Raw genomic sequence first — 22,071 nt, 5'->3', positions numbered from 1 at the left:
CACTGGTATCTGCATGGGCTGGTTCCATGACATCCAGGAATGCGTTTCCCTGGGACAGATATTGGTGGAAGGTAAACGACCGCCCATGTAGGTCCATTTCCATTTCAAAGTTGGGATCTGCTTCTGGGTCCGGGTCCGGGTCCGGATAGTGCTGGACCTCTCGCAAGCTGACGGAGTATTCACTCCCACAGTACGAACCGTCCGCATTCTGTGAGAGGCTGTTCGATGGCTCCACAGGATGGAACGACTCGCTCAGGGTGGAGGAAACTGGGCTGTAGTTGGCGGCGCATGGAGACTGGCGGTACACGTGGATATGGCTCCAGGATTGTTCGCTCAAGGAAGAATCCGCTTCTGTCTGATCGCCACCGCATGAACCGCTCGGAGACTCGTACCTCCAGCTGGGGCTATGGAAAAGTTCGGGCTCACCATCATCACCATGCCGACCTGCAGATGTGTTCCAGGTGCAGAAGCCTCCGTGTGAATCCTCAACCGTTGGAGGGCAGAGCGCGTAGCCGTTCATAGACTTTCCCAGATACGACAAACGGGCCTCCATGTATGACGTCCTTGCCGCGATGGAATCGTGCCGGAGGTTCGCGCTCTCTCTGTCGTAGGAGTAGCTGGCGGGGTCTATCATAAGGGGCAAATCAGTCGAGTTGGGGGATAGGGAGGAGAACTGATCGCTCAGGGGCCCGTCTTGAGAAACTCGGATCTGAGGAAGCTCATTCATCCCGGGCGAGAACATCATGTCTGCCATGGTTCGTACCACAGAGTTACTATTGGCCCCAGTCAACAAACCTCGGAAGTGATGAGCATTTACAGAAGGACGACGGACTGTGGAAATCGCAGCAGGAAAAGAGACAGATATTATATATAGAAGATAATATAGCAACGAGACAAACAACAAACATCAAACGACAGGAATGGCGTGGTTGGATATTCCCCCTTTTTATCGACAGTTGATATCATCACCAAAAACCGGTACCGGAAAGGGGAGCGAGCGGAGAAGAACTAACTCTGCTCTCTTCCAGGGAGATTACTCGGTAATATAAAAGAAACTGCTTTGCCGCAGAGCGTATTATTAGATAAACTAAGTGAATCAATCGGCTCCAATCTCTGGGCCTGTTTCCAAGAAAACTGCACGACCAGCACGGCAAACACATGAGAAAAATCTCAACAGAGCCGCACAGTCGGCCAAGGGAGTTGAGTTGGTGCTTTGCCGCGCTGAAAAAGCAGTTGTTGTGTCATGAAAGTCTGATAGATGGTTGAACCAGAGAACGCTCAAACCCCGGTCGGCCCCTGCATGACCACAGGCTGGCGAGGGGGGGCGTTGCTGTCCAATACCAGTCGAGCAAAAGTGGAACTTCGCCCGGTCAAATGATAAAAAGGCTGCAAGTCAAATAGCTTTAGCGGCCAACGCTGGTATCCAGTGGTAAATGGGGCAGCGGGATGTCTTTGGGGCGCATCAGCGGCCATTCAAAACTAGCGAAGCACACCCAGCCCCAACAACCCACATGAGAGGAGGAGGAGGAAGAGGAGGAGGAGGAGAAGAAGAAGAAGAAGAAGAAGAAGAAGAAGAAGAAGAAGAAGTCGTTCTTCGTCGCTGGGATGGAGGCAGCCAGTTGTCTCTGCCTCGTTACGACTTGCAGATTTGATTAAGTCTACGGGACCCGAAGGGGGGACATCGGAGTTTTGACCCCCCCCGGTGAGTTTTTTTTATTTATGTCCTCTCGCTCGTGTTTATAGAAACTTAATTCTGCGCGATCGGCCGGGTGGGACTATTCTTAGATTCATTCCATGAATCACTTTGTACTTGAATTAACGCGGGTTTTATGCAGCCTGGGAGCAGGAATAAAAACAATTTAAAAGGATTAAAAATATAAAGGATTAAAAAAACATTTACATTTACATTTACATTTACATTTACATTTACAAAAAAAAATAAAAAATAAAAAATAAAAAAATAAAAGTTGAAGATTAAAACACGCCATCCAGAGGCATTTTCCACATTAAACATTATTTCAAACCCCCATCGAGCAGAAAACAAACCCTTCAGATGCAGCGTCAAGGATGAGACACTGCACACCAATACCCAGATAGTAATAATCCTGCGCTGCCCTCATCGTTCATGTGGGCCCCTCTCCGGGGGGGGGGGGGGGGCCCAGCGATGGCAGAGTAAGGAGTTTTGACAACCCAATATGTTTTGCGCTAAACGGCGTTCCGACCCGTTGCAACTTGTTCTACCAGAATGTTTTTTTTGTTTTTTTTTTTTTTTTTTTTTTTTTTTTTGGGAGTGGCGAAATTCTAAAATCAGACGAGTCCAATCCATCATCACAAGTGTTTTGTGTTTTTGTGTTTTGCTTCACTTTGAAGCGCAGAGCAAAAATAAGCTCCGCGCTCTCGTTCCCTGGCTGTAACGCGTGGTATTACTTTCGCCCGCGTCTTGTTCACAGAACAACTGAGTTCCTTTATCAAGTGACTCACTCGCCTTCGGGGGTGGAGTAGTTGGTTGGGTACTCTGTTAACAATTCTCATCATCTTCCGCCTGGCCTCGGTGAAATAACTCTTCATGCAAGGCAAACCCCCGGTGCCCCAAACTGGTTAGGCAACCGAGTTAGAACGGAGATCGACCAGGGAACTTGGATTTATTAAAAGCAAAATCCAGGCTGATCGGAAGTGAAAGCTTCAGCTGCCTTGGGGAACACATGGTTTCTTGCTTGTTCCCGCATGCGTACCCAAAAATTTTTCGTCGGCTCGTTCCAAGAAACCCTGCTATAATAAAAGAAGAAAAAAAAAAAGGAAAAAAAAACTCGCGATCAGGTTGATTGGACGATTTGAACAGCCTCCCGTATTTTGCCTGCTGTCAAATATCGTCGACCAACCAGCCCCGAGATTGAGAGCAATTACAATTTAGATGTTATCTTATTATTTTAATCCTATTCTGACAATCCTGGAGAACTACCCGCCCGCGCAAGAAAAATAAAAAAATAAAAAATAAAATAAAATAAAAAAAAAAAAAAAAAGGGGGGGGGAGGGGGTTTAATTTTAAGACATTAAGTCCCCCCCCTCTATGCGGGGTTCGGTACGATGTCTGAGATTAGCGCCACCTAGAACAGGAGCCTTTTTCCCGCCTTTGAAGGCCGATGTCAAAATTTTCACCGAAACCTATTTTGCGGTTACTTCTGCAAGAAGGACTGAAAACTTCTGATTTCATTCGCTATCGTTCGTGGCAGGCCCTGAACACATACAGGGAGATTTGCCTCCAAGAATTCCAAGTTCTTCCTCTCCTCCCTGGTGAGCACGCACCGTTACGCGATTCTATGCGCAGGTAGGAGTGTTCAACAGGGCGCATCCTGGACGCCAAGGGCCAGCAACTACTACTTGTGCTAGCTCTCCAGCCCCTCGTTCCCCACTTCCCCAACGTAAGATCTCTGAAGGGCTTGTTGTGGCAAGGATGGATAGCTGATCCCTGGTATCTGCGTTTGCTTTGACAAGGGGGAAATATATCAAACATCCTAGCGACTCTGTCCTGGACTCATATGGCATCATGATTGCTGATTTTCAAAAAGACACAGCGGAAGACTATGAACAGTAGCTATCCCAGATCAGATTAGTTCGACTAGTTAATCCTTCCTGTGGCTGTTGTAGCTCGTTTCATGTAGTCGCTGGTTTTTTCATTCCCTCTTGACGAACACACCATCCATAGACGGCCAGAGATGGGTACGAACAACGCCGGACTCTGCCAATTTTACCATCACTCCTTGAATAAGGGAGAGATTCGAAGAAGTATAGCATTTATTTTTTCTGATTGGTTGATTGTTCGTCTTCTTTTCTTTGAGGGATATGTTGAGATTGCAACCACCCGGAGAGCAGCAGTTTTGAGGGGGGTTGTTCATTCGGTAGTTTGAACCAACTCTCATTCCTCAATTGGTAACGAACTTGGACAGCTATCGGTTTTGTCCCTTTCAGTTAGTCCCGTGGCGTCAAGTTTGCTATTTTTTTTTTTTTTTTTTTTTTTTTTCCTTTTTTTTTTTCCTTTCTTTTTTCCTTTCCCACTTGGCAGCACGCATCAACACTGTTTTGTCTGGGCCCTTGAGCAGAGAGTTTGATCCAAAGTTCCAAACGAGTCCCAGCATTCACATATCAACCAGCTGACACGGATTGGCAGGGAAAGACCGCCAGGAAGTTAACTAACTGTTAGTTAGTCAGGCATTGAAAATGCCGTCGTCAACCTGGGTTGTAGGAAAAATTAGCGACGGAGAATCATGTCGTGCCAAGTTCCAGCGGGGCCTAGCTGCCCCCCACGTTCCAACCTCCCGTCCCTGTGGGCAGGCAGTGTGGCTTCCGACGCATCTCGTATTGCTATTTTTGCTGTTTGATGTCAAAAACCATGCCGTCCGTGCCAGTGATCGTCATGGTGTTGCGTTCGTGATGGCGGTGTTAAAGCCGATGCTAGGGTCTGTTTAATAAGAATGTTTCAACCTCTCTTATCGAGAGATCTTGAACTTAATCATGACAACAAGGGTACAAGTGCAGTCGAGTACCTTCGGAGTATTCTCTGCCAGGCTAATCGTAATTAGGAAATCACCTCGCCAAATATGTTAGAATAACTGGTACCCGGCTTTAGTTTATTAGTTATCTATTTGCCAGAGAGTCTAACGTCATCACGAACCTGCAAGTAGAAGAAGAAGAAGAAACAAGGGATGATGAGAGCAGCCGCGCCAGCAAAAACAAAACAAAGACAGAACAAATAAAAATGGAGCTGTCCAAATAATTTAAAAACCCTCGCCCGTGCAGTCTCATCCAATAGATTCTCCGTTAGAGCGATCGGTGACTGGTGGTGACGGATCTCTCAGTTGATCTCCAGCCATTGGTTGGATGGAAGAAATGGGTGACTCTCACGCTTGAAGAGGAAAAAGGGGCTCCAGGGCTTGCGCTGGGATGAGGCTCAAGCGATGATTAACCTCCCCCATTCCCGCGGACCCTCCTCAGCTTCTCTCGCGTCCCCGAACTCCAACACACTGGGGGTGGGTTAGTGGAACCCCTCTTCTCTTGTTGTTGTTGTTGTTGTTGTTGTTGTTGTTGTTGTTGGGACAGGAAAATGTAAATCAAACCATGAGGAATTTATTACTCTGTAATCCACTGCTCTTGACATCGATCAAAATGGATAGAACCAGAGGGATCAGTTCCAGCGACGGGCTTTTAAACCCCATGTCCCAGTTTTTATCTTTCTCTGCAAATAAAACAGCCCCCAAGGCACGCTCCGACGGCTTCATTCCGTCAAGTTGAATCGCCTGGGTCATCGCGCACAAACTTGCTTGCTCGTTCGTAATGGCCACATCCTGTAGCTGTCCAAAAGTTCCAAATTTTCCCTGCTGTACAAATTGCACGCCTCTAATAGAAACGGCGATTGTCAACGAGAGGGGACCAATGAATGAATCTCAAACACACTATCTATGCTCGACAGGAGAATATCTTTCACCATATCTGAGAAGATTTATGAAAACCCATGATTTTATGGACGGGTAGCGAACAAACTGCTCTCCTAGCTGCCGGCATGTTTGCGCGAAGTCAAACGATCGTAAGCTGCAAGATATACCAATGCCTCATAAACAGTATCCATCAAAACATTGCAAACCCCTACGTTGCGGCTACAACTAAATAACCAGTGAGTGGATCGGCGAGCTGCTGGGCAGCTGGGCAGCTATTACGAGAGTGTTGCGACTCCCTTAGGAAGCTGGATGCAAGATATTTGGCAGGCCGCGATGAGACAGACAATGGAGTATGAAGGTGGATGTATATATATATGCGCGTTCTAGAACGACTTTGTAACAGTATCCTCCATATCCTCTCTGCTTTTTCAATCTCATTATACTTACTTGTATATATCCATAATATCATTCTATCCGATAACATTGCAATTACAGCCAAAAAGAAATAGCCCTGTAGTTTCAATTAAACATTTCTGTCACAATTCTACTAGTCTTTTAAGTTCCGCAAGAGCACCCTTGAGATCACAGAGAGAATCTCGAAGATGATGTGGAGTAAGCAAACAGGAAAGACATCCATTTGCTGCCGATAAATTGACAGATAGAGATCCGCTGCTGGAGAGTACGCCTGCTCGGAGGACATAACTAAATCTCTTTTGGGAGCATTGCGAAAGCCTCATGGGCATTCCCCCCAGATCAATGTTGACTGGGACCCTCGATGGTCAAGAAATCACAAACTCTGCCTTTATGGTATGTAGAGAGCGATAGACGCCAGTGCGACCGATCCTGGTCGCGATAGCAGATAATCGTTTTCTGCAGGGGAGTGGGGAACTGCATGACGTCAAGATGAAGAGCACTTATTGATAATAGCTACGGATATGGAATGACGGCCTTCAACTTATAAATTTTCAGTGTCAATTGTTTGCGGGTCCGTGGTGCTAACTTCATGACGATGCATGAACACTAGGTTGACTGGCACACATCACGGGCGTACAGGGAGGGTGTGGGTTGAACATTCCATATCCATATCAATCTTTTTTCGCCAAATGTCTTCTTCTACAACCAAGGTTATCTTTGACTCGATGCATGGCGTCTGAGGGACGCATAGGGTCCACTGTGCGTTTCGCAAGCAGCTTATCCTACTCAAGGCTCCGGCGGCTCGGCAAGACTCGGCCGCTTGTCTCTTCACGTTGGCGCATCAGTGAAGAAACGTCCTTCGCTCAAGCCCCAAGCCTCGTTCCACATCAAGGCTGGTTACCCGCATGGTGATAGCAAGCATTTTCCTCAGTTCACCGGCAAATTAGTGCACTAGTTGTGCTCTAATCCTGTCAGGTGTTCGTAAGGCATGAATGAATGGCTTTTGGTTTGTCCTATTAAGCAATTCAGCCTAGCGTTCACTTAAACTGGATCTCGATATTAGTACTGTTCCTAACATGCTTCTACCATACCCTAGGATAAACTCACTCTTCGCCTTGTCGAGGCTGTCCATTTTATTGGCCATCGTGCGGTTCATCCTCAACACCCTCACCCCTGGTGGCCGGATGGCGCCGAACCAATGCTTCCCCCTTCGGGATATACTTAGGTCCGGTATCTTAACCATCCCGGCACAAGGCAGAGAGGGGCGCGGCTCAGAAATTCTCGACTTTGGCCCAATTATCTTTTGGAATCAGGCGAGAGCTTCTCCTGGACCGCGTACCCATTTGCGCAGGTTGAGACACCTCCTCTTCATGTAAATGTGCCGCGAGAAACGTGGGTGACATATGCAGGCGGCCCCCGTTGCCTTTTAACAGATAAAACCAATGTGTGGATTTTTTTTTTTTTTTTTCGAAAGGATGATGAAAGAGAGGCCCCGTCAGAGAACTCGCATATGTGGCATATCCGGGACTTGTTGAACTCGTGCCCGGGCGTTTGTGCACTTAATCGCGGCTACTCAATGGTATCTGTTGTGACAAGGCATAATGATTTTTATCTGGTGCTCTAAAGGGATTCAACCTCAAATTCAAGTTTTCCGTCATGCTATCTCGGAGACTCTTGATTCCACGCCGCAGATCCTCCTCGTGGAAGAATATCTTCTGTGGCTGGAGGAGCAGTGGAGTAAACTATGTTTGGTGCAACTATAACCATTGTAGTTATGTCTGCCACATAACTTTGGAGATCATTGGTCCAATGTAAACTTGACAAGCTCTCCAATCAGATCAGATATTCCCAGAGCACCCACAATAGGGTGTCTTTATTTTTCTGATTGCAAGAATTTCATCATCTCCAGGTTTTAATCGATATCAGCAGCTAAATAATCATGTATGATTGCTTGGACTGTTCCCAATGCCACGCAACAGAGGTTGGAGCGCCATGATACAGGAAATGCCTTGGGATTCGAAAGTTGCAAGACACGCTGCGAACAGCAGACTCGAAGGTTTGATTGGTTATTAACGCTTAGTTATGACTGGGAAATCCGACAGTGTTTAATTTTCCGATGCATAGTTACCTTCCATCGATCACGGCTCCGTCCGTAGTGGTGAAAATTTACTTTTTTCGAAAAAAGGGCTATATCGTCTCTGCAGGTTCAGTTCTGCTGTTAAGATAGCAATATATATATCTAATGCTAAGATTTTGGGAGTTCGACAAGTTTGAATAACCTTACTGAAATGATCACTACTGAACGTCGCTCGTTTGAAGAAAGTGTTGGACTTGCAACAGCGTCGGGCTCTCTCAAAGAAAGCTTCAGTCGGAAGATGACAGCACATCCCGTCTCATTTCATTCTCAACCACGAGTAATCCAAGGTCTCTCATAGCTCCTTTTTCTTCCTATAACCCTAGATGGTATCGTGCAACAAGTTCTTGGTGCTGCGTAACATTGACCTGCAACTCGTTGCAATTGTGGCTCTCCTGAAAGGTCACGAAACTCTGATATTTGCTGAGCTTAATTATGCGTGGGACGTGGGCATTCCTTATCCAGGAGATAGGGATCAGGTTGGCACAGTCTTGTATATATTGTGTGTGATGAGGAAGGACTCGATCTCTATCACCTCTAGCTCCAACACACAACGTCGAGGACACAACCCGGAGTTGTCTGACCTGCCGGTCACTTGATGAAAGAAACGATACAGGATTAGAATGTATGTCTCAAAGGACTCATCCAAAGAGTAACATCAACACAATCCGTGGATGAGCGGTATATGCAATTAAAATTAGTGACATGTGTTTAAGAGTACTGGAACGCACCTAGTATGATGGTGGTATATTAGCGGTGAAAAAGAGCACGATAATGAGATAATTAAGACCTGGAAAGCAATGGATATCAATGGTAAGGTCAGTGAACCCCCTCCCTTACCAGGTATTGAAAGTGCTCTTCATGCAAAACAGATAACAAAAGAACTGTTTCACTCTATGCTTTCTTTTCTTTCTTTTGTCCCTTCTTTGGCACTCTTACCAACCAATAAAACAAAACAGCGCCTGCTACATTTGCAGCAATATATACAAACAAAATACCAATGTTGCGCCAGCGATCGTCGAAGTATATGTTTATCCGCGCAAGATATTCATCGGTTGTTGCGGTCGGGCAGAATTCACACACGTCTGTAGAGTCTGGATTGATGAGACGACCGCCGGAAAGAGACATGAATGGCTGAAAATACTGTAAACATGTCCTTCCTTGGGGAGGATGAACTTTTAACACCTCGATGGAGGAGCATTGGACATCAGCACCGGCCACTCCGGTGGAGAGCACAGAAGAAACAAAGTAAGTGAAGGGAGAGATCCGGTACATGAAGATCCAGAAACGAGGCATGGCTTCAGGTGTAGCGAGAACTCTGTCAATTAACACCATTAGCTGATAATCGACAAATATTGGAAAGATATATACCTACCCGCAGAAGATGAGGGTCATGGAGAAGAGAAACTGCAGGACATTTCCAGCTGTTTCGGCCAGGTCGATCCCCGCAATTACCATGGAACTTAACGTGGAACCATACACGAGGAAAATCCAGATGAGGAGGAACATTGTCCCGCTGCGTTCGGTCACGTTATCGCCGGCATGTCGCTGAAACCCAGTTGGATAGTACCAGGCGAAGAACGCCGGCACAGCCATTAAGGTGTTCCAAGGAAGTTCTACCACGATACTTGAAAGCATAAAGGCCTTCCATGAATAAGCCTTTGACGGTCGTTCGCGTACCTGGTTTCACACAGGCCAGGTTAACATCGCCGGACATATTCCAGAACGGGATATCTGACCTACTTCATATAGCGATCTCATCGCCGCAAAATAGGGCATGCTCTGTTGGGCAATCACGGGAAACACGGTCAGAAACATAAAGACTGCAAATAATTGATTCTGCAAGCCCTGAAGACTTGTCTCCGCTTTGTAGAAAGAGAATCCTACGAATAGTGGCTAGAAACAGCCCAGTCCGCGATTAGTGAATGTATAGCAGCAGTAATAGTCAAAAAGGAAACCTGTAGGAGGTTCTGCGTCAGTGTCCTTCGACATGGTAATGAGAGACTTACTGTAACAAGAGCAAGAGAAGCTTTGGCATAAACATATCCTGGACTACGCCAATACTGCTGAAACATTCGCTGCTGGCAAATGAGATACTGGTACCAGAGGGGCATTGCAAATTCCGAGTATCCCTCTGCTTTTACTAGCTGGGACTTCTGAAGTAATTCTTGCTTCATAACAGCTAACTCTTGCCGCACTTTAACCCGCTCGGCGCTTGAATTCCAAATTTCCGGCCAGTCTTTATCAGTTTGTGAGCCAGGAACAGCACCAGTAACTTCCAGCATCCATTCAGCAGGATTTGCATCCGGTGGACACTTAGGGGCTCCCTTGTTCTCGAAATATTTAATTAGGGTATTCATGTTCTCCCCAAGCTCTCCAAAATAAACTGGTTTCCCGCCATCAGCCAAAAATAACAGTCGATCAAATGTCTCCATTAGAATGGCTGACGGTTGGTGGATGGTGCACAAAATAGCTTGTCCGTGATCTGCAAGCTTTCGCATCAATGCGCAAATAGACCAGGCCGTCTGGCTGTCAAGACCGGAGGTAGGTTCATCGAAGAAGAGCAACAGATCTGGCTTGGCGGCAATTTCAACACCGATACTGAGCCGCTTTCGTTGCTCAATATTCAAGCCCTCGCCAAGGATCCCTACGATCGCATCAGCATATTCGTTCATGCCTAGCATCTTGATGACTTCTTCGACATAGGCAATTTTGTCGGCACGTGGAATGGTGGACGGCTGCCGAAGGAGTGCGCTGAAGATTAAAGCTTCACGAACAGTGCTGGTTTCTGTATGCAGGTAATCATTTTGCTGCACATATCCGGTTTTGCGCTGAAACGAGTCATCACGAAGCTGGCCGTCAACTAACATCTCGCCTGTAACCACACCCATTGTGACACGATTGGCTAAGACGTCGAGAAGAGAAGTTTTTCCAGCACCAGAAATCCCCATTAAAACCGTCAAAGTCCCGGGCTTAACCCAGCCATCCACCTGATCTAAGATCCGTCTTTGTTTACCCTTTATTTTGATATCGTAGCAGACGTTTTCCCAATGGAAAACAGAAGTTTGCTTGACAATCGAGGCAACCTGCTCAAGCCGATTTTGCTCAATCCTTTGCTTTTCGTCCGAAGAGGTTCTAGCCGCCTCCAAATCTTCCGTAGCTTTTTTTGTGTGTTTTTGAGTAAGCTCAGGGGGCATTTTTCCGCGGGGGTAGACGAGAACCTCACCCTTGGAAGGCTTAGCAACGACCAGTCCCGAAGCGATGATGCATACCAAAAAAAAGAAGACAAATATAGCACAGATGATGCCAAAGTTTCGCCACAGATTCTCGGCGTAATATTCATAAGATGAATTGAGAAAGGCATCCCCACTAATGTAGTTCTGTCCTGCGACAGCACCAGTACCTACGCAGATTTTCGATTCATTGCCGAACTGCTCGTAGCCAGGTCCCGCTGGAATAAAACTGGCACATGGATACCAGCGATCATGGAACTCATTAATCATTATCGATTCGAAGGCATAAGCAATTGGGTTAATATAGTTTATCCAGCGGAACCAGACAACCATATCGCGCAAGGGAACTGCGAATCCAGTATACATAATCAAGGCAAGCATAACTAGTGACGAAGGGACCATTGCTTGCGCAAGAGTTCTTGAGATCGCTGCGGCTGAATGAAAGATGTTGGACATAGTCAACGTAGTAGAAAATGAGAAGAGCAGAAAAACAAAAAAGGCACTAGGGGTGCGGCGTAGATTTGTCATGAGGTATAGAACGAGGTTGAAGACAACGCATGACAATAACTTCGAAGGCAGATCAACAATAATTGAGCTTATTGATTCGGCAGATGGGCGATATAAGGCATATTTGTCATGCTTTTCCACAATGGGTCGTTGACGCCAAAGGGTCATAATCTCTAAAGAGCTTGCAAAGCCATTCATAAGAATGCCAAAAAAGAGCAACGAGCCACGGCTAAAAAAGCTGCTGGTATCACTAGGGAGATTGTAGAACATCGAGGAGACAACGAAAGACATCATGATGTTTCCGATAACAGAAGTCAAGGTCATCGACATATCGTTCCTCAAGCGTCGGAACCCTCTCCATATGCATAATTTGATCTGCATCCAGTATGAAATAGTGTAGGGGGAGTTGGATCGATTAGATTTTGATTTTTGAGCATTGAGAGAAGCGTGGAACCTATCCAATTGTTCTCCTCCAAGCGGGTATTGACTCTGGTAAGCATCTATTGCTGCGAGGAGAGCTTCCCGAGTAGGGCTTTGCTTCCACCTTGCTGCAAATTCGTCGGGGGTACGTGGAACAAGCGATTCAAATCCCTCGCGGACCCGTCGCTCCTCTGGGTTGGTCAAGGACGTGAGAAAATCCCCTGTGGTCTGCCTCTCTGGACAGTGGAATCCCATATCAACAAAGTATTGTTTAGCATAAGCGGCGTTTCCAAAATAGATCTGTCGGCCCTCATATAAAACAGTCGTTTTATCAAAATTGTCGTAAATTGCCTCGCTGGCTTGGTAGATGGCTACAATAGCCGTTGTGGCTGAATATCTGGTGGAAAGACGTAGTGACTTCACAAACTCCAACGCCGTAGCACTATCAAGGCCACGGGTGCTGTTATCCCAGCATTGTAGCGGGCTTCCGATAAGAGTAGTTTCAGCAATGCTAATACGTTTCCGTTCACCACCAGATACCCCTCGAATGTATTCATTTCCAATCTTAGTGTTTATCGTGTGCGATAAACTGAGCATGGTCATAACAACGTCGCGCATGTGCAAGGCGTATTGATCTCGATTAACACCAGGGAGCCGGTTCGCTGGAGTACGAGCTCGCGCGGCAAAATAAAGGGTATCACCAGCAGTCAAGTCAGTGAAATGGGTCTCAGTTTCCGCCTGATAGATGACTTCGCCGCGGAAATTTTTATGCATTTGATCCCAGGAGATACCCTGATATTGAACATCACTATTCTTGTCCATGTATAAACCATGAGTCTCACCAGCTATGGTCTTGAGAAAGGTCGAGCAACCGCTGGCAAAAAAGGGTCAGTAACAGGCCTGACAAGATAAGACAAAGTTTGACTCACCTTCCTGGCCGACCCAACACGATCAACATCTCTCCACTCATTACTAAACCTTCGAAATCACGCAAAATGTCGATGTGGACTTTCTCACCAAACCCAACTAAACTCTTCAGCCTCCCAAACGCTTTCAACCAAATATTAGCAACATCTGTTTGGTAGTCGGCTGTTGAACCGTAGCCGTGTACGTTCAAGCTGCGGAACGAAACACCCGCGGTGCGTCTGGGGTAACGTTCCGGATCTCTCGATGTAATACGGAGAATGGATTTCATCCATTTGCGCACATTAAACTTTTTATTGTTGGGGTTTAATTCCGGGTCGGATTCAGAGTCTATAAATGGGTTGATATCGGCTGCAGCATGCTGTGTGTCAATACTGCCTTGTATTGAAATATGGGAAATGCGACGGGCAAGCTCAGTGAGATTATTCTGCTGGGAAGTGTTTATTCCGCCTTCATCCCCTTCGGAGGCAGAGGCCTCGCCTGCAGTAATCGTGGCGGGACTAGGCTGTGAGGCATAGCCGAAAGGATCGGTATCCCCTTCTTTCTCATTCTTTCGCTCTATCTCTGCCTTATTTTGATCGTGTTTTTGAGTCATAGGGTTCAAAACAGGTTGCCTCACTACTCTTTTTCAACACAAAGGGGCAAGATTGGAACCGGGTACTTAGGAACTAGAGCTTGACTTCGAAGCGCTCGGAAAAGTGTGCTGAAGAAAGATGAGATGGGGAAAAAGGGGAAGGGCTTAATAGGATGCTGCAAAAGAGGTGTATGGAGCACTGAATATGCTGTGATCCAAAGATAAAAATCTCGGCAGGAGGTAGATGTATTTAAATGTAAATAAATGGGGATATACGAAGAGTGCGACGTATTGCAGAAACAAAAACGCGACTCGACTCTTGTAATAACGAGTGTACATTTTTCCCTATCTCACAACCTTTTTCTTCACGGGCTTCCTAATACTGGCGGGTGGTATCGAGATGCGTATGACACCTCCAGGGTAATGAACGTCTTGCGGATCCTGACCTGCATGGTAGCCGGTAATTGTCCTATACAAGACACGGAAGCCATTCTATCCGGAAAATGCTGGAGAAAATGTCACCATCGCATGCAGATGATTGGAAGGTAATATAACTCCGGGCCGCTGCGGTTCGGTTAAATGGAAATCCAACATTTTGGCGCATGCACAGGGCATCATCATACCTACCTTTCACAATCATCCATATTCATCTACGATTAGTTAGATAGCGGGTGTTTGTCATACCGCTGTCCTAACGTTGTTGGCTATGAAAGCTGCATTGTCCTGCAATCACCCAAAAGAGGAGCTGGGGTTTTGGTCCTGCGGGAAACATTCTTTTCTCCCACTTCAGGACCAAATACTGGATAGGTCCATATTATCAAAAGATGAATCCACATCTCGCTATAATTTAGCCTATTGTTGACGTTCTTGAGGACTGGCAGGAGTTCAAGAACTTCGTGGTCTCTGAGAACGTCGTCTCGCTAAATTCTCACACCACTTCTGTATCACCCCGTTTTCGTCAACGGATGAGAACAGGAGGGGAAAGATGAAATGAGCGAAAACGATTCTCGTTCGATTTTAATGCGTCCTAAGTCTAGTGGTGTATGGTCAGTTATGGTAACATGAGAAGACCCAAGTCTCAGTGACAACCAGGCATTCCACGGAGTAAACACCCGTTAATCCCGTTAAACTGGGACTGTATGGAGTAAAATACAGGGAAGGGATAGCTATCTGGCTTTTGTGACAGCATTGCAATTGGTTAATTATCCTGATCGTCAAATGCCGGTGCATTTTCTCTATTCCCTGGATCCATCTTTACCTTGTTCAGCTATGCCTGCGTGAATGGTGTTCTTAGTGGTTGAATTTTCTGGGCTTTCAAAACAAAGGACACACTGTCAAACCTGAAGCACACCAGATGCCTGGCGTCTTGTTAAAGCAGGGTTATTCCCAGGTCGGCGCTGTTGTCACAGGTCCCAAGAAGCTTATCCCAAAACCACGTCACTTCGCAAAACTAATATAAACCACCTTCGTAGTGTTGGTTTATTGCGACAGGTGGTCGGAAAGAATCAAGTGCGCGGAGAGTTAATCATCGGATACTTTATCGAGCTCTCCAATTCCTTTCGATCTTGTTTGAGATTCAGAAGGCCGCAAGCGCCGGATTTGAAATACTTACATTGTCAATCAGAGACCTATATATGGTGTGGCTTTTTGGCACGTTGACATTAATCGCCGAAGGTGGTTGTTTCGCCGGATGTTATGACAAATCCAAGAATATCTACACCAGCATAAACCCAGAAACAGAAACGCGTTTCAATCATTCCGATTCCGAGGTTTATGTTTTGTCGTTCTTAGACCATGAGGATAACAACCAACGATCCGCGCTCTTCCGAGAGGCAATGGAAGGTTAAGTTCTCAACGTCATGCGAGATAGCCTCCACTGCGAGGCCGTCGTGAGGGCTCCCGATGACTGTACAGTTTGAAGTTATTGGGTTGGGCAATGATTTGTTTCAGTTCAGAGCTCATTTGCTGACCCGGGTGTTATTTGATGCCATTTCCACGGTCGGAAAAGATGAAAGCGATGAAAGGAATGGATGTACTCCGCATATGGGCACGTCAATCGAAGTTCGTATGTCACTGGCAAGATCGACAGGACTCCAGTCCGCCAAATATCGGGATTAACTTATCAATTTACATATTTCGGTTGTGGAAACTTTGCCTTCCAACCTTCCGAGACAGGGACAGGAACTCAGTGAAATTCACCGGATTAGGTGAAGAGCACATATCATATTATATATATTTGCCAGCAAACAAAAAAAGAAAAAGAAGAAGAAGAAAAAAAAGAAGAAAAAGAAGAAGATCCCACATTTTACGGGTAGGAATGGAGAACATTTCGTTTGCGTGTTCTCCCAGACAGAATACAAGGTTTGTTCCATTAGCAATTAACAGAAGGAATATGAAGATGGGTTTTAAATCTCATGATTGAGGGGATTAGCATATTCAAGGGTCGAGTTTTTAGAAAGCATGGAGCTGCCAAACTCTTCAATTTTTTGGCATCTTGAATGTAAGATGAAGCGCATGAAGGATGACGTTGTGTGTATTGAATTAGATCTTTGGCGGATTGTCTATTATCCAAACGTTGATACTCATATTTTTGAACACTGGGATAATTGATTAATTCTTTGTACCCCATCGGCCGTGGCCACTTAATTATGATATCATCGATGGTCTCATTAACTGCTATGGCTCTTGCCAAGAGGATCATTTTTCTCGGAGGCTCATGGCAAGGCAATTTGGTCAAGTTGCCTGGTTATGATGTGGTGGTCAAGTTCAGCCCATCGGTCCAAATTCATGAGGCAGAGAATCAACAGAGAGTGGGAATTAGTTGACCCAGACATTGTGACAATCGAAGCCTCTTCGTACGGTAAATCGCTGAAACTGAAATTTCACTGGCTTCCTCCACGTACAACCCCAAGCACCAACATGACTGATATCACGGATTTCTCGCTCATTGGCAATAGACTCATTGGAGATGTACTTGTTGACGAGGAGCTCAGGTTGGAAGATATCAAGATCTGCAACGGCAGGGATGGACACATCATCCGTTCCGGTGATGTCATCGAGCTGTTCGACCCATGATCCGGAAAAACTGCCTTTGCCGAATTGGAATTTGATGGAGATGCAATGGGTCCTACAACGTCTGACAGTACTTGGTGGAGCCGCGCTCTACCTGATGCGGGTCTTGATGATGGTGGGTCCGGAGGTCCCGCGGGCTTCGGGTACACCGGGATTGGGGGGGGTGGCATTACCGACAAAGGGCTGCATGGAACGCGTGAGGAACGTCACGATGAATAGGACGCTGACGAGGAGTGGCGTAGTAGGATCAATAACTGGATTGATGCGGGCCACCAATCTTGGCCGCAAATACCAACCGTGATGGTGCCGATCCGTCTTCGTGATCTGCTCTGGGAGAGGCGACTCCAGCAAACGACAGCGAACTTGTGAAAGGTTTTTAGGATTGCATCGTGAGCCGGTCGAGTACGAAGGCAAGTCCTGGAAAGCGCACCAGGAACGGACAGAGAGTATACAGAAATGCGTTGATTCTTGTCCACATCTGAATGCATATTAGTTGGAGGGAGTAATTAAGTCCAACCGGCGGTCGACTCTATCATCGGCACTTCGCCTCAACAATCTCCAAAAACCTCTTTCGTGCCTGCAACCCCCTTTGGCGACCTACGAGACACAGGTTCTCACCAAATATCATGGCAGACATTATGAGCATTGATTATGCAAATGAATCAACGATCTATCGCAAATTGGGGGGGAAACGCAGGGGAGGGGTTGATTGACTCGACAGTTGAGGGACAGCGGTTAGCAGAGCACCAAAAACAGCCATTTTCGGCCGCTGTCTAACGGTCACATCGCTAAATGGAGTAGAAATCAATTCTTCATTATAGAAAGCCAACATATAATAATATATTTACTTTAAATGGGAAGAGGCAAAAAAATATATAAGATTCAGGAGATTAATATAACACAAGATCTTATGAAAAAAAAAGCTGCTTGGAGTATTACCTCTTTGACCTATTGTTAAAAGTACAACTAATTATTTAATTAGTAAATCTCAAAGTTCTATTCCGCAATCATAATTATAAGTATTACAGATGCAGTAACTGTGATATTATTGAATATACAAGTTTAGATGTTCTAGAGTTAGTATTTTTAATTTTTGATAGAATCTTTTTCATTGTAATTGATAATTAGTTATGGTTCAAATTGAATGCTTTAACTATATCCGCTCTCAAATTGGGTGATCTGCTTAGTTAGCTATCTAGTTAAGCCACAACGACTTCACTTAAACTACATCCTTTATGCACGTATCTCTCCAGCAGAGCACACATATCAAAGCAACAAGAAGCACGCCTCAATTGCCATTCGAAGGTATCGCCAGCGGATATCATGACCACATCGAAAGAATGGCAGAAAATGCTCAACGGAGAGCTCTACTGGGCATGGGATGCCGATCTACAGGCAAATCGTCAACGTTGCAAGCAGGCCTGCGAGAGTTTCAATCAAGCCGGCAATGTTTCCCGGCGACGCAGAGTAGAGCTGTGGAGAGAGTGAGTGTTGAACCACTCCATGCTCTTTCGCTATGATGGCAGATTTGTTGATATCGGGAAACAGCATTACTGGGGACACCCGTGCCCTTCCGCCTGTCCATCCAGATCCTGAACAAGATGAAAAGCAGTTTCAGGATACGGATCCGGTGGTCGATCCTCCAATCTCTGTGGATCACGGGCTCAACTTCAAGGTTGGAAAAGGATCATTTCTAAATTCTAACCTCCTTGTTCTCGATACATGTCTTGTCACGATTGGGGAGCGGGTATTGATTGGTCCCAATGTTTGCATCTACGGGGCAACCCATCCCTTAGATCCTGCAGTACGAAACGGGCTTGAGGGTCCAGAAGCCGGAAAGGAGGTACATATTGGAGACGATGTCTGGATAGGGGGAAGTGCCATCATTTTAGCAGGTGTTAGAGTTGGGAGAGGAAGCACCGTGGGTGCTGGCTCGGTTGTGACCAAGGTATTTTATACTATCTATTTGTTGACTTTTTTTTTTTTTTTTTTTCAACTCTGTAGTTACCGGTTTGTAGTAACAAACCTTATTTATTTATTTATTTATTTATTTATTTACTTATTTTAATCAGGATGTCCCGCCGTTCCATTTCGTTGCTGGGAACCCCGCCAAAGTTATTCGCCGAATCGAGACGAGAATGGATCCAGATTACAAGCACGCTAGTCAATTCACAGAAAAAGAATGATATTATAGAATTAAAAGTAATTACGTGACGTCTTAAAATCCAATGCTGCGTTGAAAGTCTGTTGTTTACAGTAACTATGGAAGTTTTCACGCATTTCACGCAGGGAAATTCTACGCGAGGGAGATCCTAGAGCCCATTTACCGACCTACTATTTATATCACGGCAAACGAGCTGTGAGCGAAATTTCACTTTATATTTTTGATCTAAAAGATCGGAATGATTCCGACCGGGAGGATCCACCCAAGCGTCTCAGTTGTCACTGACCGTTGGTCGGCCCCTTACTAAGATCATGCACAAGCCGTGGTGGAAGCACGCAAACTCCTGCGCTGGTAGGTTGATCCCAGGCTATCAACATCATATCTTTGCTTTTGCAAACGATTTTCACTTTAAGAAGGCCCAGTGATCCGACCTTGTAGAGTTATAAAAATGCGCGTGCCAGTCGGGGCTCTATATACATATATTAGCACTCAAATCACGACGTGTGGTTGATTTCTGCATATATGTTCTGTACACTGATGTATAATATTCCCCCTGCTATATATATGCACCTATCATTCCTCATTTATCATAATATCTACCCAATGCCCCGATAGTCAGTCCAATCCACATACACATAGAGTATCTACACCCCCTCCCATATATATCTCCACAAAAACCTCTCTAATGCTTGACAGCCAATCCCTCTCTCCAAAAATCACAGCAATCCATGACCCTACATCACAGGGACTCGACAAATACGTCGAACATCGTCCTCCACACATTCCCAAATAACCCTTCTCACCTCCACAGCAACCTTCTCCACAGAATCTATCGCCCAGATCACATCCAAATGCTCGTACTCTTCAATAACTTTTGCATGTACAACACGAACATGGGGCTCGCGCCGGCTCTTCAGCCGCCGTAATAACCGCCGGCCATCAACCATGTCGTCTAAGCCAGCAATCCACAGTGCTATTGGCGGGAAACGTTCATCGTACCAAGCGGCGGCATCATCAGCATCAACACCCGTGGACGGTGAGACATTGGGCATAACATCCTCAGCTTTCAGTTCCTTCTCCGGAGCCTGCGCGTCTTCGCGTGCATCCTCCGCATCCTCTCGCGCAATCTGTTCTCTGGTGCTCAAGATGCAACCATGCGTTGCAAAGCCGCCCTTACCCAGCCACCAGCGCATGCACTCAGCACTCACATAGACGGGACTAAATTGGAAGAAGCGTGAGCGTAACCCACGATCCCAGCGGGAATCAGACCAATTGAACAGGTACGAGAAAACTGTGTAGCCCATTCTGCCGTAGAAGGAAGCGGGAAGGAGGGTATGCATGGATAACATAAAGGGGATAAAGGCGTGGATGCCGAAGATGATACGGAAGCAGGATGCAGGGATCATGCGCATGAATTTTAGATAGGGCGTGTTGACGAGAGGGCCAGCGTAGGCGGCAGGTGAGAGAGCGCAAAAGATACTGATGCGAGAGCCGAGGGAGGGTTGGATATGTTTGGACAGTGCGAGGAATGACTCTGTTGTACCCTGTGAATGTCCGAGGAGGGCCAGTTTTTCGAAGCCGGTTTCGTAGAGAACGCGGGTGACTAGAGCTGGGAGGTCGAGGGCGGCCATGTCTCTGACGGTCCAGGACCAGAAGCGGGGGTCTGACGGAGATAAGGAGAGATGCTCTGGATGGAAACCATAACGATTGCCGCCGAGCCAGACGTCGTAGCCTGATTTGGTGAGGAAGAAAGCGAGACTGTCGTCGTCATTTGTGCAGAATGCTCCGGCACTCTGGAGCAGGCCCGGGATCATGAGAATAGGGTACTTTCTATCCCCGTTCGGGGTGGGGCCTTGTAGATCTACTTTTGGTACCTGTAGGGAACTGGGTGGACCAATGCAATCCCTATCAGTCGGGGACAGTGGAGAGTATTCTTTCGGGTTATACAGATGCCATAGAGTAATAATAGCACCATCTTCCGTCTGAACCCTATAAGTTTCCGAATCCAGCCCAACTCGTCGAGCATAATAAGCAATATCGCAAACAATGGGATCCGGACCGCCCTCCTTTGGCTCGTAGCGGGCTTCAGTAATTCCAACATTGCGCTCCTCATCCTCGACTTTGGAGCCTGCCTCTGTGCCAACAGCCATTTGAGTCCGTTTTTCATACATCCATTCATGCGCAGCAATCTCCCGTGCAACTTGCCTTTTACGTTCCTCCTTCCAGAATGGCCTGGTCTTGTCTGGATCACGGCCGCAAAGGAGGATATAATGGCCCTTCATAGCGGCGAAGCCTCTGCTCACGAACGCCGCAAGAACGATGCCCCCAAGAAACGTCAATGACAAGGAGAAAGATATAGCACGGAAAGCATACCATTGGATGCTAGTGAGCGCGGAGGGAGGTGGGTACTCCGGTAGCGGGGGAAAGAGGGGATGTCGAAAGTATTCTTCATCTTCATCAGTGATCTGTGGTAACGCAGTGATATCGATTTCGGAGTCTCTTTGACATGGCGTTGGAGGCAAGGGTTTAAATAGAGGTCCAGATTCAGGTTGAGATGTTTTCTGGTTGTGCAAAGCGCAAACAGGCGAAGACACTGCACTCGACGGAACAGCGGAGATCGAATCCTCAGACCCGCAGCAGGCGGGGGCAATTGAGGGACAATTGATGTCTGCAGATTTCATAACAAGCTTGGAAAATTCTTCGCTAATGATATTGAAGCATATTTTGTTTCTATACTGTGCACATATAGCCGCAGAGTGGCAGATTGAATGTTTGCCAGGGACTGAGGCAGATACGGGTCACTATGTTTTGAGTCGCGACAACGCGGTATTCAACAAGGCGATTGAACACCTAACAGCAACAACTAATGGAGGCAATGAAGTGGGGGAAAAGATAACAATACTGGGAAACACCGCACACATAGTAAACAAACATATACACTGAGGCCCAAGCATCATTGGGGGGGTTGAGGGGAGGGGGTTTCAAGCTCGTAAAAGTCACCAAGGAGAACCCTAAGTTAGTTTCTCAGTCAACCCATCCCTGGTTGGCCAACCTTGGAACGACGAGCAATTTAACCCTGTTAAAAACCAGGATTAAAAAAGCAACCTTAAGTTTTGAGATACATGCGTAATGTAAGATTATTGCAGCTGATTGCATGGCTAGCATGATCAGATGAGATTGACACGATGAGAGAATTGACT

General features: G+C 46.3%; 8 protein-coding genes across 8 annotated transcripts in view; 3 read left to right on the top strand and 5 right to left on the bottom strand.

The window, feature by feature from the left end:
* PADG_00135 (uncharacterized protein) overlaps positions 1–754 on the bottom strand; it is a gene marked incomplete at both ends in the record, with an annotated part of 1,737 nt that extends 983 nt beyond the window's left edge. Inside the window, one exon of the mRNA XM_010757915.1 lies at positions 1–754. This exon is cut by the window's left edge and continues 983 nt beyond it. Coding sequence (XP_010756217.1) covers positions 1–754 — 754 coding nt within the window.
* A 3,461-nt stretch (positions 755–4,215) lies between these two features.
* PADG_11055 (uncharacterized protein) lies at positions 4,216–4,464 on the top strand (the record flags this gene model as incomplete). The annotated part of the gene is made up of 1 exon (XM_010758357.1): positions 4,216–4,464. The coding sequence occupies one exon, from the start codon at positions 4,216–4,218 to the stop codon at positions 4,462–4,464; it is 249 nt and encodes an 82-aa protein (XP_010756659.1).
* A 641-nt stretch (positions 4,465–5,105) lies between these two features.
* On the bottom strand, positions 5,106–5,300 carry PADG_11054 (uncharacterized protein; the record flags this gene model as incomplete). Its single annotated transcript, XM_010758356.1, has 1 exon — positions 5,106–5,300. One exon carries the CDS (start codon positions 5,298–5,300, stop codon positions 5,106–5,108), a length of 195 nt encoding a protein of 64 aa, XP_010756658.1.
* A 3,388-nt stretch (positions 5,301–8,688) lies between these two features.
* On the bottom strand, positions 8,689–13,656 carry PADG_00133 (uncharacterized protein; the record flags this gene model as incomplete). Its single annotated transcript, XM_010757405.1, has 6 exons — positions 8,689–8,708; positions 8,976–9,295; positions 9,353–9,657; positions 9,721–9,873; positions 9,987–13,011; positions 13,067–13,656. 6 exons carry the CDS (start codon positions 13,654–13,656, stop codon positions 8,689–8,691), a joined length of 4,413 nt encoding a protein of 1,470 aa, XP_010755707.1.
* Positions 13,657–14,989: 1,333 nt separating this feature from the next.
* Positions 14,990–15,482, top strand: PADG_11053 (uncharacterized protein; the record flags this gene model as incomplete). The annotated part of the gene is made up of 2 exons (XM_010758355.1): positions 14,990–15,025; positions 15,108–15,482. 2 exons carry the CDS (start codon positions 14,990–14,992, stop codon positions 15,480–15,482), a joined length of 411 nt encoding a protein of 136 aa, XP_010756657.1.
* Positions 15,483–16,452: 970 nt separating this feature from the next.
* PADG_00132 (uncharacterized protein) lies at positions 16,453–17,344 on the bottom strand (the record flags this gene model as incomplete). The annotated part of the gene is made up of 3 exons (XM_010757914.1): positions 16,453–16,762; positions 16,802–17,185; positions 17,250–17,344. The coding sequence occupies 3 exons, from the start codon at positions 17,342–17,344 to the stop codon at positions 16,453–16,455; spliced, it is 789 nt and encodes a 262-aa protein (XP_010756216.1).
* Positions 17,345–18,030: 686 nt separating this feature from the next.
* On the top strand, positions 18,031–18,893 carry PADG_00131 (uncharacterized protein; the record flags this gene model as incomplete). Its single annotated transcript, XM_010757404.1, has 3 exons — positions 18,031–18,191; positions 18,256–18,655; positions 18,780–18,893. 3 exons carry the CDS (start codon positions 18,031–18,033, stop codon positions 18,891–18,893), a joined length of 675 nt encoding a protein of 224 aa, XP_010755706.1.
* A 712-nt stretch (positions 18,894–19,605) lies between these two features.
* Positions 19,606–21,552, bottom strand: PADG_00130 (uncharacterized protein; the record flags this gene model as incomplete). Its single annotated transcript, XM_010757913.1, has 1 exon — positions 19,606–21,552. One exon carries the CDS (start codon positions 21,550–21,552, stop codon positions 19,606–19,608), a length of 1,947 nt encoding a protein of 648 aa, XP_010756215.1.
* Positions 21,553–22,071: the final 519 nt, after the last annotated feature.

This window comes from Paracoccidioides brasiliensis (assembly GCF_000150735.1).
Source record: "Paracoccidioides brasiliensis Pb18 unplaced genomic scaffold supercont2.1, whole genome shotgun sequence".
NCBI lineage: Eukaryota > Fungi > Ascomycota > Eurotiomycetes > Onygenales > Ajellomycetaceae > Paracoccidioides > Paracoccidioides brasiliensis.
Note: the sequence above shows the minus strand (reverse complement) of the source record. Positions and strands in the feature narration are given on the sequence as shown.